Source organism: Phoxinus phoxinus (genome assembly GCF_949152265.1).
Source record: "Phoxinus phoxinus genome assembly, chromosome: 14".
Lineage (NCBI taxonomy): Eukaryota > Metazoa > Chordata > Actinopteri > Cypriniformes > Leuciscidae > Phoxinus > Phoxinus phoxinus.
Genome location: NC_136889.1, coordinates 11,535,833 through 11,550,667, shown reverse-complemented (window position 1 = coordinate 11,550,667; position 14,835 = coordinate 11,535,833). Strand labels below are relative to the sequence as shown.

The following is a 14,835-nucleotide window of genomic DNA, read 5'->3' as shown; positions in this document are numbered from 1 at the left end:
GTCTATTTGACACTACAAAAATTGAATCGAATCCCAAGGTAGCTAAAGATTTCCACCTCTAATAGCAAGTGGGTGACATTTCCTCATGATTACAGAGACATTATATCGACTCGATTTACATAATCTGCTGCACAGAGAATTAAGTGTGAACATGATGCCACTGTCTTTGATAAGTAATCATGCCTGTGACTTGCCCTTTAAATGAAAAGTTACAAAAGGCCAATAACACTGTCATCTAGACAGAGAGGCTGAAATGACAAGAAGCTCTTTTAGCCAAAATCATTCAAATATAAGGAGCCCAAAGGCTGTGAGAACCCACTTTAATCAGCAAGTCTGACAATTACTTACCCCCTCTCACCTGCTGCCTCTGGCAGAGCCATCACCACAAAGAGACTGCTAATAACCACTGACTCACTTTTCAGTAAACAGACATTGTGATCAGCAGGGAATCCGGGCAACCAAAATGAGGGATCTGGTCTTGTAAAGCTTTGGAATTAGAAGGAGGCTCTCAAAGTAACAATAACAAACAGATAACTCCACAAATAAACAGCAGGTCCCTTCTGAGACGCGTGAAATTGAGAGCTAATAGGTCGCTGTCAATCAAGCAGAATAGAAATATACACGGCACAAAGTGGTGATGTGTATTAAACCCTGAGTGCATAAATCATGTCGTACATGATTGCTGTAAATCAGATGCATTGAGCACTCCTGACATTCGCCTGAATTGATGCCAGATGGATGCTAAATTGAGTTATCAAAGGAAAATGCAAAAAGATGACCGTCTTCAGGCAGGTAGCTAATAGAAGCTCAACATGTTAAGAATTAGCTTCACTAAATGCATTTTATTCTCCGCCAAAGACATAAAGAAGAAAAATAGCCCTTGTAACCCTGCCTATATGGCATGTTTCCAAGGAGACCGCAACGTAGAGAACACCGTGACAATTTGCAGTGGAATTACATATTCTTCATTATGAGGCGTGCTGTCAAAATCTATATCTCATTGTAAATGACCCATCCGGAAGCATTACCTCAGACCTGGATAAACATTTTACAAGTGTGAACAAGCAGAATTGCACTGGGTCTCATCAGATGAATTGCAGCAATCATTATAAAACTTTCCTTTATGTTTGTGTTTTGGTAAAGTAAAGGCTCTAGAGACTGCAATCCATTCGCGTGTCACCCCAACGATGCTACAATTGCCTCCTTGCCTAGCTTGTGTGATGATGAAAGGGAAAACAGACACCCGATCAAATCACATGCACTTTTTGTTCTGACAAAGTCAAACGATGTGGCGTCAGAGAGAAATATTTATGTAAGTCTTTAATAACATTTTGAAACCCTCAGTACGTCAAAGTGCAAAAGTCTTGAAGGGGAAAGATTATTTGAAAGTTCTTTTCTAAGCCGGAGTAGCATAACACAGTATCAGTACAGCTCTGAGCACAAACATATGCTCGACTAAAACTAGTTGCCATTTCGGTCAGATTGACTAAAATGATCAATTATTGTATTTAAAGGATATTTTTGTCCAAAGGCAGAAACGTCTCGGGTTACGACTGTAACCCTTGTTCCCTGAGGAGGGAACGAGACACTGCGTCGTTGAAAACGACTCTTTGGGGACGCTCCCTAAGCGTGCGCCTCTGAAGTATGAATGAAACTAATCCAATCCTGATTGGTGTTGCGTCGTGACGTAACATGTGACGGCATAACCGGATGCATAAAAGTGTCGCCGGCGCACACACACATTAGCCTCGCGATGAAGCAAGCCGCTCCCAGGCGTTAAGGGGCGTGGCAAGACGACGCAGTGTCTCGTTCCCTCCTCAGGGAACAAGGGTTACAGTCGTAACCCGAGACGTTCCCTTTCGTAGGGAACTCGCACTGCGTCGTTGAAAACGACTCTTTGGGGAACGAATACCCACTAGGCCACGCACCGAAAAAGCCTGTCCTAGAGTGAAGTTGATCTCAGGCACTTAAGCTAGGACGAGAGCACTCGTGCGCCAGACGCACTAAGGAGGTGAAGACAATAAAACCTGATGAAAGTGTGCAGGGTAGCCCAACCGGCTGCCTCACAGATCTCCTGGAGGGGCACTCCCGAACGGAGGGCCCTAGAGGACGCCATGCCTCTGTTAAAATGAGCCCTTACGGCCAAAGGTGAAGGCAAATTGCGCACCTTGTAGGCATACTTATGGTTTGTTTGGATGCCGGGAGCCCCTTATTAGGTGACCCAAAACACACTAACAGTAGGTCCGACCTCCTCGAAGAAGAGGACCCCTCAAGGTAAATACTCGGAACCCTGACTGGCAGAGCAAAGGAACCTCTCTTCTTCTGCCGACACATGAGGTGGAGGATGAAATGCTCGCAGGACCATGGACCTAGCCATGTTAGAATGCACTTAAGGCACATAGCCGGGTCTCGGGTGCAAGATGGCCTTAACTCTGCCGGGGGCAAAACCCCAAGCAAGCTGGCATTAGTGCCAGGGCTTGGAGATCTCCCACTCTCTTAATAATTTTAAGAAACAGCTAAGAGAAAGGCTATCTTGAACGTGAGGTCCTAGGCGAAGCCGACTGGAGGGATTCGAAGGGAGCCAGGGATAGCCCTTCGAGAACCACCACCAGGTCCCAGGAAGGACCTGACCTCCATGTACCATGGAGAAATAGTATGACCCGTTGGTGCCTCCCCAAAGGCCCATCACTCAGTGGTGCATGGACCGCCGAACTGGCAGCCACGTACACCTTAAGTGTGGACGGGGAGAGACCCGCAGAGAAACGATCTTGAAGAAACTCCAGAACTGAAGCCACTGGGCAGTTAACTGGATCTAACTCATGTTCTCTACTCCAAGTGGAAAAACCTACCACTTGAGGCCATATAATCTCATAGTAGACGGAGCCCTAGAGCAAAGTATGGTTTTGACCATCCCAGCTGATAGACCGGCATCTAGGTACTGGACCCCCTCAGGGGCCAGACCCACAATTTCTACAGCTCCGGGCGAGGGTGGAATATTGTGCCCTCCGCCTGAGACAACAGATCCCTCCTCAGAGGAATCTGCCACGGCGGAGCTATCAGAAGTGAAAATATGTCTGAAAACCATACTTGGGCCGGCCACAACGGGGCTATCAGAAGAAGACTGATGCCCTCCTGACGGACCCTCTCCAGGACTCCCGGGAGCAGAGCGATCGGGGGAAAAGCATACAGGCGAAGCCTCAGCCAAGCCTGTACCATGGCATCCAACCCCAGTGGGGCTGGATGAGTGAGGGAGAACCAAAGTGGACAGTGGGACGTCTCTCGAGACGCAAACAGATCCACTTCCATTGGTCCAACCTCTGCCATATCAACTTCACCACCTCTGGGTGAAGTCTCCATTCCCCGGGCCTCAGCCCCTGCCTCGACAGGATGTCTGCTCCCTGATTCTGAACCCTCGGGACATATATTGCTCTAATAGATAATAATTTCCCCTGGGACCATAGATTAATCTGATGCGCCAGTCTGGATAGAGGGCGCGATCTGAGTCCCCCTTGTCGGTTCAGATAAATTGATGTCTGGGAGGAAGCTCCTCGGAGCCCTGAACACAGCCAACATCTCTAGGCAAAATATATGCCAAACATGTTGATGGTTCTGCCACAGACCCCTGGCAAAGCGGCCATCCATGACCGCGCCCACGCCAGTGAAGGAGGCGCCTGTCGAAACGGTTTTCCGGCGACATGACGCTGCTGACACTGGCCCTTGGGACAGGAACCAAGGTTTCTTCCATATTAATTAGGGAAACGAAGGCATCGGCGCGTAACCCTGATTGTTCGGAACGGATTCCCCCTTGGGGAAATCCCCTTGGCTATCAGCCACCACTGAAGGAGCCTCATGTGTAGAAGGTCCAAAAGGTATTATGTTGGACACAGCTGCCATGAGGCCCAGCAGTCTTAGAAATTGCTTTACAGTGATGGCCTGGCCTAGCTTTATCCCGGATGCCATGGCCCAGATGGACTCGATACACGCGGAAGACATATGTGCCCACATTGTATCTGAGTTCCATACCACGCCCAGAAACGTAGTTTTCTGAGCTGGTACCAACACGCTTTTCTTCGTGTTGAGTCTCACCCCCAAGCTCGGGAATACGGCCAAGGACGACATCTCGATGCCGAACTGCCATTGCTCGAGACTGAGCCAGAATGGGCCAGTCGTCGATTCAATTAAGTGTGAGGATGTCCTGAAGCCTCAGTAGGACCAGAGCTGCATCCATACACTTGGAGCTTTTGTGAGGGGAGAGTGCTAGGCCAAACGGAAGAACCCGAATTTGGTACGCTTCGCCCCCGAAAGCGAACCTCAGGAACCTCCTGTATATTGGAAGGATGGAGCACGGAAGTATGCGTCTTTTAGACCTATCGTGATAAACCAGTCCTCGGACCTGATTTGATTCACGATGAGCATCTTGAACCTGAAGCTCCTCAGAGAACGATTTAAGTGACTCAGATCTAAAATCGGCAGGAACCCTCCATCCTTCTTTGGAACTATAAAGTACCGGCTGAGAAATCCGGACTCCCTGTCTGGAGGAGGAACCCATCATATGGCCTCTCTGACCAGTAAAGAGTATACTTTTTGTTCCATCACCCAATCCTGCTTATACGCAGGACCCATGCAGATATGTTGGGTAAGCGTTTGACACGCTTCAACAAAATCTATTACGGGAACCAGCCCCTTGAGGCTGGTTTCGGGTATTCTTTGAGCATTGTTCTCGACCCCCTGAAGCAGATGACCGGCAGGGATTAGTCGAGACCGATTTTGTAACCATAGTCAATGCCCTTTTTCAAGCGAACACAACAGTATGCATTCGCTGGAAACTGATGTGGCCCGAAGCGTCTTGGACGGCGGGCAACCACATAGTTTTCCTGAGGGCTCCGCTGTGAGAACAACCTCAGTTGCTCTACAACGGGGGGGAGGGAAAGGGTCTAATTTTTATTTCAGGTAGAACCTCTTTCCTGAAGCCCTCTTGCCTGAAGGACGGCCCTCAGGTCATCCTTCTGATCAAAAGAGCGAGATAAATTTATCTGTTGCCAAACTCCAGAGGGAGGGGCTCTAGAGGAAGGAGTGGGGTTTATCCCATGACTTAGATAACTCATTATACAAGTCAGGAAAAATAAATAAATCAAAAATGGTAAGCTCCGGCGCTGATGTTGTGATTGTTGCTGCAGGAAGTGTTCACTTATTTCCTTTCTTAGTTATTTATTAAGCGCTTCCTGTCTAACATGTGGCCAGTTAATTTTCATCTGGCCACAGCACGGATCACAACACGCTATTAAGCCTCGATGTTGAAGATTTTTTATATTAACATCGGGTGCTTGTCATGGGCAGAAGAAGCCGCATCGCGGGCTTAGAACCATTCGAATGAGAAAGTGCCGCAGCAGTCTCACTCTCATCAGCAAAATTCATATTTTATTATTTATTTTATTTACGAACCCCACGATCTGAGTCGCGGACCTGAACAACGGAGAACGTGAGCTGGCGAGTCTAATTCACGTTCATCCGCCTCGATGCTGAACACACCCACTCCCTCAGAAGCAGATAGTTCAAACATCAGGTTCTCATCACGGGCAGAAGAAGCCGCAGCGCGGGCTTCTGCACCATGAACGGGAGCCCCAGAACCTTTAAATAGGGAATGAGAAAGTGCCGCAGCAGTCTCATTCTCATCTGCAAGATCCTATCGCGAACCCCGCGATCTGATTCGCCGCGCGCGAGCTGTGTGAATTTAACTCACGCTCACCCGCCTTAATGCTGAACACATCCACTCCCTCAGAAGTGTATAGTTCAAACATCATGTTCTCATCACGGGCAGAAGAAGCCGCAGCGCGGGCTTCTGCACCATGAAAGGGAGCCACAGAACCTTCAAATAGGGAATGAGAATGTGCCGCAGCAGTCTCATTCTCATTGGCAAGATCCCCGTGAACCCCGCGATCTGAGTCGACGCGCCGCCTCAACGGACGCGGGACCCGAACCGCGGGGAACGCGAGCTGGTGAATTTAACTCACGCTCCTCCGGCCGCCTCGATGCTGAACACATCCACTCCCTCGGAAGCAGATAGTTCAAACATCGAGGTCTCGTCACGGGCAGAAGAAGCCGCAGCGCGGGCTTCTGCACCATGAACGAGAGCCTTAGAACCTTCAGATGAAGAATGAGAAAGTGCCGCAGCAGTCTCACCCTCATCTGCAAGATCCCTTTGCGAACCCCGCGATCTGAGTCACCGCGCCGCCTCAACGGACGCGGGACCTGAACCACGGGGAACGCGAGCGCAGTACTGATAGGGAGTGTTTCACAGAGATCACAGACAGCCCCCTCGAGAGCTGCCCGTGAGTGTGTTACACTCCAAAACAATTCACGCACAACTGATGCGTGTCCCCACTCGTAATATATTTTGGGCAGGGGTGCACACATCTAATGAATTGCTCACTCGCCATAATACAGTGACTGGATCAGACAGACAACACCAAATAAGACAGACAAAAACAGAGAGCGCTTGCTGAAGAGCGAAAGCTAATGTGTGTGTGCGCCGGCGACACTTTTATGCATCCGGTTATGCCGTCACATGTTACGTCACGACGCAACACCAATCAGGATTGGATTAGTTTCATTCATACTTCAGAGGCGCACGCTTAGGGAGCGTCCCCAAAGAGTCGTTTTCAACGACGCAGTGCGAGTTCCCTACGAAAGGGAACTAACATTTAATGTGTGCAATTGTTCAGAAACAAAGATCATTAAGAAGGGTGAAAGGATAAAGACAAGGTTATTGTGTCTGCTCTCGTGTTTTTTTATCACTTTGAATGCAACTGATGACTCTCATGCACATTCACTTAAAATCTCTGATGTTTTAAGAGAAAACCCTTCATCCTGTCCTATCGCCTGTGAAGGGGAGAAAGGTATATGTGCCTTTATAGTGTACAAGTCTCTTTACATCAAAAGGATCAAGAACTGATAGAAGATCAAGATACATCAAGATAGTTATCTTAGTTTAACTTTAACTACAGCAAAAAAATTTATCCGTTTCATACCGAGGAGATTCAACAACACAATGAAAAAATCATATTCAGAGACTGCAGTACACGCGTATTTCATATAGCGTGTCTGGCGTTGTCTTTCCATTAAAAAAGAACGTATTTTGAATCTTTCATAATTCACTCTGAGTGCAGCCTTGCCTTTCAAATGTTTGGCTCTGGCTGCTTGATCTTCATGCAATCCAGAAACTGATTAAAATAATTCAGCATATTTGTTCTTCCTGACCCTGGGTCAGGTGCTTTGATATATATATATATATATATATAAAACACTGTGTGACATGAGCAAAAGTCAGAAGAATGCAGAAGAAGAGTCACCTTATCCTACACCGCAAAGATACCAGAAAAGGATAGGACATAACTTTTCTTAAACTCCAAATCTACCTAAAAAATATATATTACATTACTACAGCTCCTCTACCAAAAATAGCCCCACCTAAAAAAAAAAGAAGACAATTTAGACAACAATACATTTAATATGACAAACTAAAAAAATTATAGATCTGCAATATCAAAAATATACTGCGTTCAAACCCTCTGGCTATCTTGCCCTTTATAGGCCTTTATTGTAAGTGCATTATAAATGCATTTCCTGTTATATTTGACAAAATGAGTGATGGACTGAAATTCTGTTCTCTAGTAAAAAAACCACAGGCCACATATTTTGTCAAGCTTTACTTGAATTTAAATGGTCATGATGACCTTTGAAATGAGGTCAAAATGCAATTGAGTAAAAGTGAAAGTATTCCATTTCCATAGGACTTGAATAAAAAAATATACTCAGAGGGTTGGTTCACTCAAAAAAAAAAAAATATATATATATATTTTTTTTGAAAGTGTCTGTGTTCCCCCCTCCATACAATGGAAGTAAATGAGACCCAATGCTATTTTGGACCCCAATGTCTTTCATTTTATGAACAGAAAGAGTTAGGACATTGTTCTTTTGTATTCCACAGAAGTCAGTCATGCAGGCTTCAGGGTGAGTGAATGATGAATTTTTGTACATTAACGATTGTAATTTTACCAGTGAAGATGATCAGACAGAGGTTGGAGGGATAGAGACACATTGTAAAGGAAATAAGGTCGAGAGATGTGTGATGAAAGCCATGCCCGTCTAACTCAAGGACAAAGTGACCCTGGATGTCCCTGTCCTCTGTGAATGTTGCTTTTAAGAGCGGCGGTGAGACTTTGGCTGTGTGTGCCTGTCCTGTGAGTGAACCCATTACTGGCATCTCAAACTTTAAACACTGAAAGCTGGTATACTTTTTTCTGTACTAATGTAGATCATGTGAATCAAAACAAACAATGGGCCATCTAAACAGAAGGGATACCAGTGAGATTACAGACATTTTAGAGGTGTAAAAGCATAATACAGTATATTTGTGACCTGTATGTAGAGGGTCACATGTATAAACAATGTGTCGTGTATTGTGCAACATAAAATATGTGTGTGGCTTTTATTCCCCAATAGCCATTTGACAGGGTGCTAAATTCTCCTCCAACAGAGCTATTATTGTCTGAATTGAGTGGTAAGCTCATTATTCACAATTTGCTGTTGTGACATGTCTGAAATTGGTTACTCTACTGTGCTTAATTCTATTTTTCGTATGTCCAATAGGTGGCTCCTTGTCTTGTGCCAAAATTGATAATAAGTGGCTAAGACTTGGCAACTTATAGTGCAGATCTGTGCCAAGCTTCATCAGGGTGCCATTCAGAAGATTACAGTGTTGTTCATTAACCTTCGAGTGAAGTAGAAGAAACAGAAAGACCAGAACAAAATGCTATGCTTATGAACAATGCCGTATCAGGCCATGGGAGGACTTCATTGGGTGTGCACCCCCTCAAAAAAACATCCACAATCTTGTTTAAAAAAGGGCTGCAACATAAATATTTAAATCAAGTCATTGTCATTCTTTTCAACACAAACTTGCTTCCTTTGTACTGTATGTGAATTAGGTTTTAGGAATTGGATTGCAGTGGTGTTCTATCTAATCTAATCTATCTATCTATCTATCTATCTATCTATCTATCTATCTATCTATCTATCTATCTATCTATCTATCTATCTATCTATCTATCTATCTATCTATCTATCTATCTATCTATCTATCTATCTATCTATCTATCTATCTGTAAGAACTGATTTTCCTGTTAAAATAAAACTCACCCTGCAATATAGCCATAAAACGCACCCTGGACAGAAGATCGCAAAGACAGAGCATAGGACATTGTCCTGTCCAAACACTTTTCCCTTATCTCTGCATCCCCCTCTCCCCCTGAGTCAAGTCACCAAAAGTTCACTAAGAATGCCTATATATCACATATGATGTATCTTGTAAATCTATTGTTTTTCCTTTTCATGTTTGGTATCATTTTAGATGTCTCAGTGCGATTGGTAAAATGGTCTTAATTTCATTGCAGTCATTGGTAATATTAGAAAGATTAAGAACTTAGGAGAATCCTGTGTTCCTCTTTGGGTGATGTCTCTTCAAGATATCTCCCCACTCCCCCAAGACCAGGTGCTACCCCCTGGGGTACAGGAACTGACCCAAAACAAACACTGAAAATATTGGCACAACCCTTTTGTTCTGGTCTGGGTATTTAAGGCTAGGTAACAGAGCTGTATTTGGGATCCTGTAACCAGGAAAACCCCCATACAGTGCTGTGTCAGTGTTCTCCCGTTGGAAAACACTCACACACCACTGTGTGTCTCTGTCAGGAATGCATTGCGTACTTTTAGAGTCATCTTTGAGAAATTTATGTCATGCATCTATTATTTCTGAATTGGCTTTTAATTACTTGTGTAATTGGCATGATACATTTATACCTGACAAATAAATGTTACATCTTGATTTATTCTGAAGTTTTCTGAAATCATTATTTTAGTAGATTATAGGAGGCTGGTGCTACCGCAAATCTTGCAGGATAGGTCAAACTAAAGGCGCATGTATGAATGGAGCAGTAGGCACGTCATCTTGAAGACCTTTTGATTTCTGTCTATTACTGATTTAGCAAGTTGTATGGAAATGGCTAAAATCAACTACACTCTTTTGTATGAGTGAGCAGTAGGCAACCGACTTGAGAGGTATTAGCTAACCCTACATCCTCTGACTAACTTCAGAACTGACAAGTTTTGTGTCCGTGAGAAACACGACGTGGCCGACGTGATCTCTGTGCGGCATTGGGTCCATAATGAATAAATAAATGAAAGATAAGAAACTCTGAATAACCAAAGATCTAAATTAATTCATAATCAATATTTATGACTATTTTCTAATAAGAAACACAATCTAAATTTGATTATCACTTGAAACTGGAGTCAGATTAAGCGTAGAGCTAAAGTAATATTCAAACTAAATTCTAATAAATTAAGTGAACTTCACTGGAGCGCTGGAAAGATATACACGCATTATCCCTTCGCCCACCCCGTTGGATTCCGTCGTTGGGCCAGTGGGTGGTCCTTACATATCTATCTAATAATCATGTGATATGTGGGAATAGTTTTCTGTGATGGGTACAGTGGGTTTAGGGTTACGGGGATACAATAGTACAAAAATCATTACGTCAATGGAAAGCCCCCCATAAAACATGAACATGAAAACCCTGTGTTTGTGTGTGTGTGTGTGTGTGTGCGTGTATTAACATGAAAACCCTGTTTGTTTGTGTGTGTGTGTGTGTGTGTGTGCGTGCGTGAACATGAAAACCCTGTGTTTGTGTGTGTGTCTGCGTGAACATGAAAACCCTGTGTTTGTGTGTGTGTGTGTGTGTGTGTGTGTGTGTGTGTGTGTGTGCGTGAACATGAAAACAGGTAGTGATTGCATGTCGTGTGCAGTGAGTAAGCCCACTTGATGAGTCACAAATGGAGCATGATTATGAGGGGTTCTGTTTGTTGACCTTCTCATACAGATCTATAAGTGCCATTTTGTTTTGAAAGATAATAAAATGCGCTGCACAAGAATTTGCAGTGCATGTGGTAATTCGTGAAAAATGAAGGCGATCCCACCAGCTCAGAATGCACAGCACATAAATTTGTTACAAAAACACGCACACTGTACATCCACACTCTGAATTAATTTAATTTTCATTTATTATCTGTTAACCTCATGGGGACCAAAACTTTTTTTTTTACCCACAAAGTAAAAAATTACTGGTATTAGTATCTTTGTAATACATATTACTTTGTAATAGTATCTTCTGCATAATGTACAGTACTGTATGCATGCAAGCACACAATGTCATTGCCTTATTTGAGAAAATGGAATACATCATTCAGAAAAGAAACATTCAGGTTTGGTAGAAGCGTGTGAATATACGGCCATTAGCTGAGTGGGTGGGAAAATCTAGATATCTGTTCCTGTCAGGAAAATATGAAAATGTTATGACACTTTGGTAATGACAAGGTTTCTATGACAACAGTGTCTGTAAGACAGCAAACTGCAAAGCCTTGTTGTTATTGGCAAATGAATGCATAAATGCATTATGGTCCACCGAGGTTAAGCATTCATTTGGGTTAGAAGCTGAAAGTTATACAGCCGTTTCTCTCTATTCACATCAGTGACCCTGTACATTCATTTCAAAACAATTTAAAAGGGTTGTATAATACATATCCATGTGGATTTCCTGTTAAATGTAGACATTGCCAAGTTAAAAAATTTGTATGTGTTTACATGAATCTGATTCATTAAAGCAAAATGGAAGAACACTCACTTGGGTCAGACAGGATGGAATCAGTCTTGGGCAGGAACTGGTCACAGCGAATGCCCTGGAAACCCTCTTTACATCTGATTTGGAAAAAAGAAAGCCACAGTTAGTAAAAAGTGATTTAACAGAATTCTTATCTAAAGCGATGTATTTTAGGGACAGTTTCCTTGAGGGGATAAAAGCAGCAACATTTTGGCTTCACTATTGAAACAAGTGAGTATTTTATGGTCCTCATTCAATTCCATTGTTAGCAATGTTGTTATTGTTAACTACAACTAAATACATTTTTTATTTGTTATTTGAATTAAAGCTAAAATAAAATAAAACATAAATGTTAATGAAAATGTGAAATATTGTCTAGGCAATACTAAATAAGTTAAAGGAAGCTGAAATACTAAAATGACTAAAACTGAACTGAAATAAAAATAAAAAGCTAAATAGAAATAATACAATACAATAAAAAAATAATAAATAAAATTACAAATATGAATACATTTTATGATCAGATTTGAATTATTTTAAAATAACACTGGTTGCACAACTTTATTGTAACAATATTGTATAATAACATTATTGTTTGCGCTTAAATTGAATTGAACTTGAAATATTTTTTTAAAATTCCATAAGCCACCCCACCACGCTAATTAAACTGTTCAAGGGCCAGGACAGTCCCTGTGCATCTCATAACAATAAAACTCCTAGACATAGATAAGCCAATCAAAGTGAAAAATGTTCCAAGGGTTTTGGGGAAATCAGATGGGAGATCCAGACGTGGCTTCACGCATCAGTTGCAGATGGCTGTAGATTGATTTGGAAATACATGGGCACAGTGAGTTTGCTGATTTTCTACTTCAACAAAGCCCTGACTGCTCAAATAAGTCTTCTCAGTGTTCACTAAATATGGAAATGAAATGCTTGTCTTTTATATATGAAATATGCATGCCATGTCCCTCCCAGCCAAGCTGTTTGCTCTCTCTCCAGCTCTCTAGCTCATGTAACTGCCCATGTGTTTCTCGCTCTCTCTCCATCCTGTCATCACTTTATCCTCATTTTTCCCTCACTTCTTGACTTTTCAAAGACACTGGAGGCTAATCCTGCTTTCAGCTGGTTGAGCCAGGAGAGCAATGTGACAAAGAAAAATGTCCCTGGCTCTAAATGGCACAAACAGAGCATATGCATATGCCACGCGCACGAGCCTCGGCAGATAACATAAGCCTTTGTTGGCTATACAGCAGATTTCATCCTTTTACAGAGGATCAAGTACTCAATTTAATGCTGAATATTGCTTATACAGTATGTTCCCAACTGAAAAAATACATATTAAAAGAAAACATAAATAAAGACAAGGCATTTGGGTGGCTCAGCAGCTTTCTCTTTGTATTCTGTGTGGCTTGTAAAAAAGATTCAGCACAGATAATAATAATAGCTCAATAAACAAGAACATCTTAGGTGTTTTCACACCTGTAGATCGTTTGTATTATTCCAAAACAGGGACTTAAATTGTAATATTTATAGCAGGAATAAAGGCTTCATCAGGACAGCATTCTTGCAATGCACCTCATGTTTCAGAGAAGAGCTCTTTGATTTTCAACTAGGATAATACGTAATGTAGTCACCCAGAGAATATGACACTGATGCTTTTTACGTAACATATTTCCCAATATGAATTATGATACTGCTTGGTTTGTCGGTCCGTTGGTTCAAACTGTATTTTTTTACTACATGAACTGCTCCAGAGTTCGTTTTCAATAAGGTAATCTTAGGCCGATTTCTTTGGTGAGAATCCGAGCATTATTGCTGTGTTCACTTCATGAGGAAACAATCAAAACTAAGGGAAAAAAAACATGCCAGGAACCGGGAAAAAAATTCCTCCAAACGAGGAAGGTATGAAAATGCCCTTCGACAGAACATTGCCAATCTCTTCTCTTCAATCTGATCGCCCAATCTAACTTGAATATTTCACAACATTTCCCAAGCCGTGAATTCTCCCAAGTGAATTATTTTCAGCGTAACTGTCTTTCTTTTTGTCATGTACAAATTAAGCACTGTTACAAATAATGTGTTTCTGTTATCATGGAACAGACTTTCATTCTGTATCGTTCCGATTGTTTCCTTATTACCAGAAGAAAAACAGAAAACTGATGAAACTGAATAATTCTGAATACATTTGAATAATTGTCTTTTCCCAGTCAAAACTGTAAATCTTAAGCGTACCAGCAAAAAATAAGCACGGCCTCATTCATAAAACACAAGCAGAACAATTTTCGATGTGAATTGTCTATAAAACCAATCTTACATAAATTGTCAATGTGTCGATTAACATAGGCATGTTTTTCCAAATGATTTACAGAGAAAAAAATGTGTTCTGCTCATGTTTCCTATTAATAAAAACAGTCATAGAATTTTGACTTTTCCAAATCATCATCCCTCACTCTATAGTGGAAATCTACATACGATTAATTGAATGTAACTGTCATAAACGTCCCTGGTAAAGATTTTACACTAATTGCTCACAAGGAGCTATATAGTCAGTAATCAAATCAGCCGTGCAAATGAGTGACTGTGCGCTTTACAGGTCATGCCTGAAGTATCTGTGGTCAATTAATCGCTCCCCAATTAATGTGTCCACAGGCAAGCAGAGCTGATAAAGATCTGTGAGATAAGACACTAGTACAGTACAAATTTACAGGAGGAGGATCATTAAAAGAGAGATCAAGTGCTATGGCAGCATTGTGAGGAACAGTCATTATGGGCACAGTATGAGCTGTGGCAATTGGCAAACAGTAGCAATTAAAATGTGGGGAGTGGATGGAAAGAGGTGGAGGTGTGGAACTGTGCCCAAGAGACCACATTTGGGCTGCTTCTCCCCTTTTATCTCGCCCAGCACAGACATTTTGTTCACAGGCTTGATTTATGTGTAAAGATGACACATGTTTAACGCAGTAGGAAGCTTCCTGTTGCTCAGCACACAGTTGAAGCGGAGGCCTTTCTTTCATGCAAAGCTTTTCTTTTCTCTTGTGCACATTGTCTTCCATGGCAGAGTGTTTCGTTTGTATTACAACATGAAAAATTGAAATACCTCTCGACAAAGCATGCCACTGTC

General features: G+C 42.4%; 1 protein-coding gene across 6 annotated transcripts in view; it reads right to left on the bottom strand.

Moving 5' to 3' along the window:
* The window catches only part of nrg3a (neuregulin 3a), a 303,942-nt gene that overhangs the window by 42,658 nt on the left and 246,449 nt on the right, over nucleotides 1–14,835 (bottom strand). For 5 of the 6 annotated variants that reach the window (XM_079636193.1, XM_079636196.1, XM_079636195.1 and 2 more), the window contains one exon: nucleotides 11,739–11,812. The exons of the other annotated variant lie outside the window; for it this stretch is intronic. In XM_079636193.1, coding sequence (XP_079492319.1) covers nucleotides 11,739–11,812 — 74 coding nt within the window. The remainder of the gene's footprint in view (nucleotides 1–11,738; nucleotides 11,813–14,835) is intronic. 6 annotated transcript variants of the gene reach the window in all.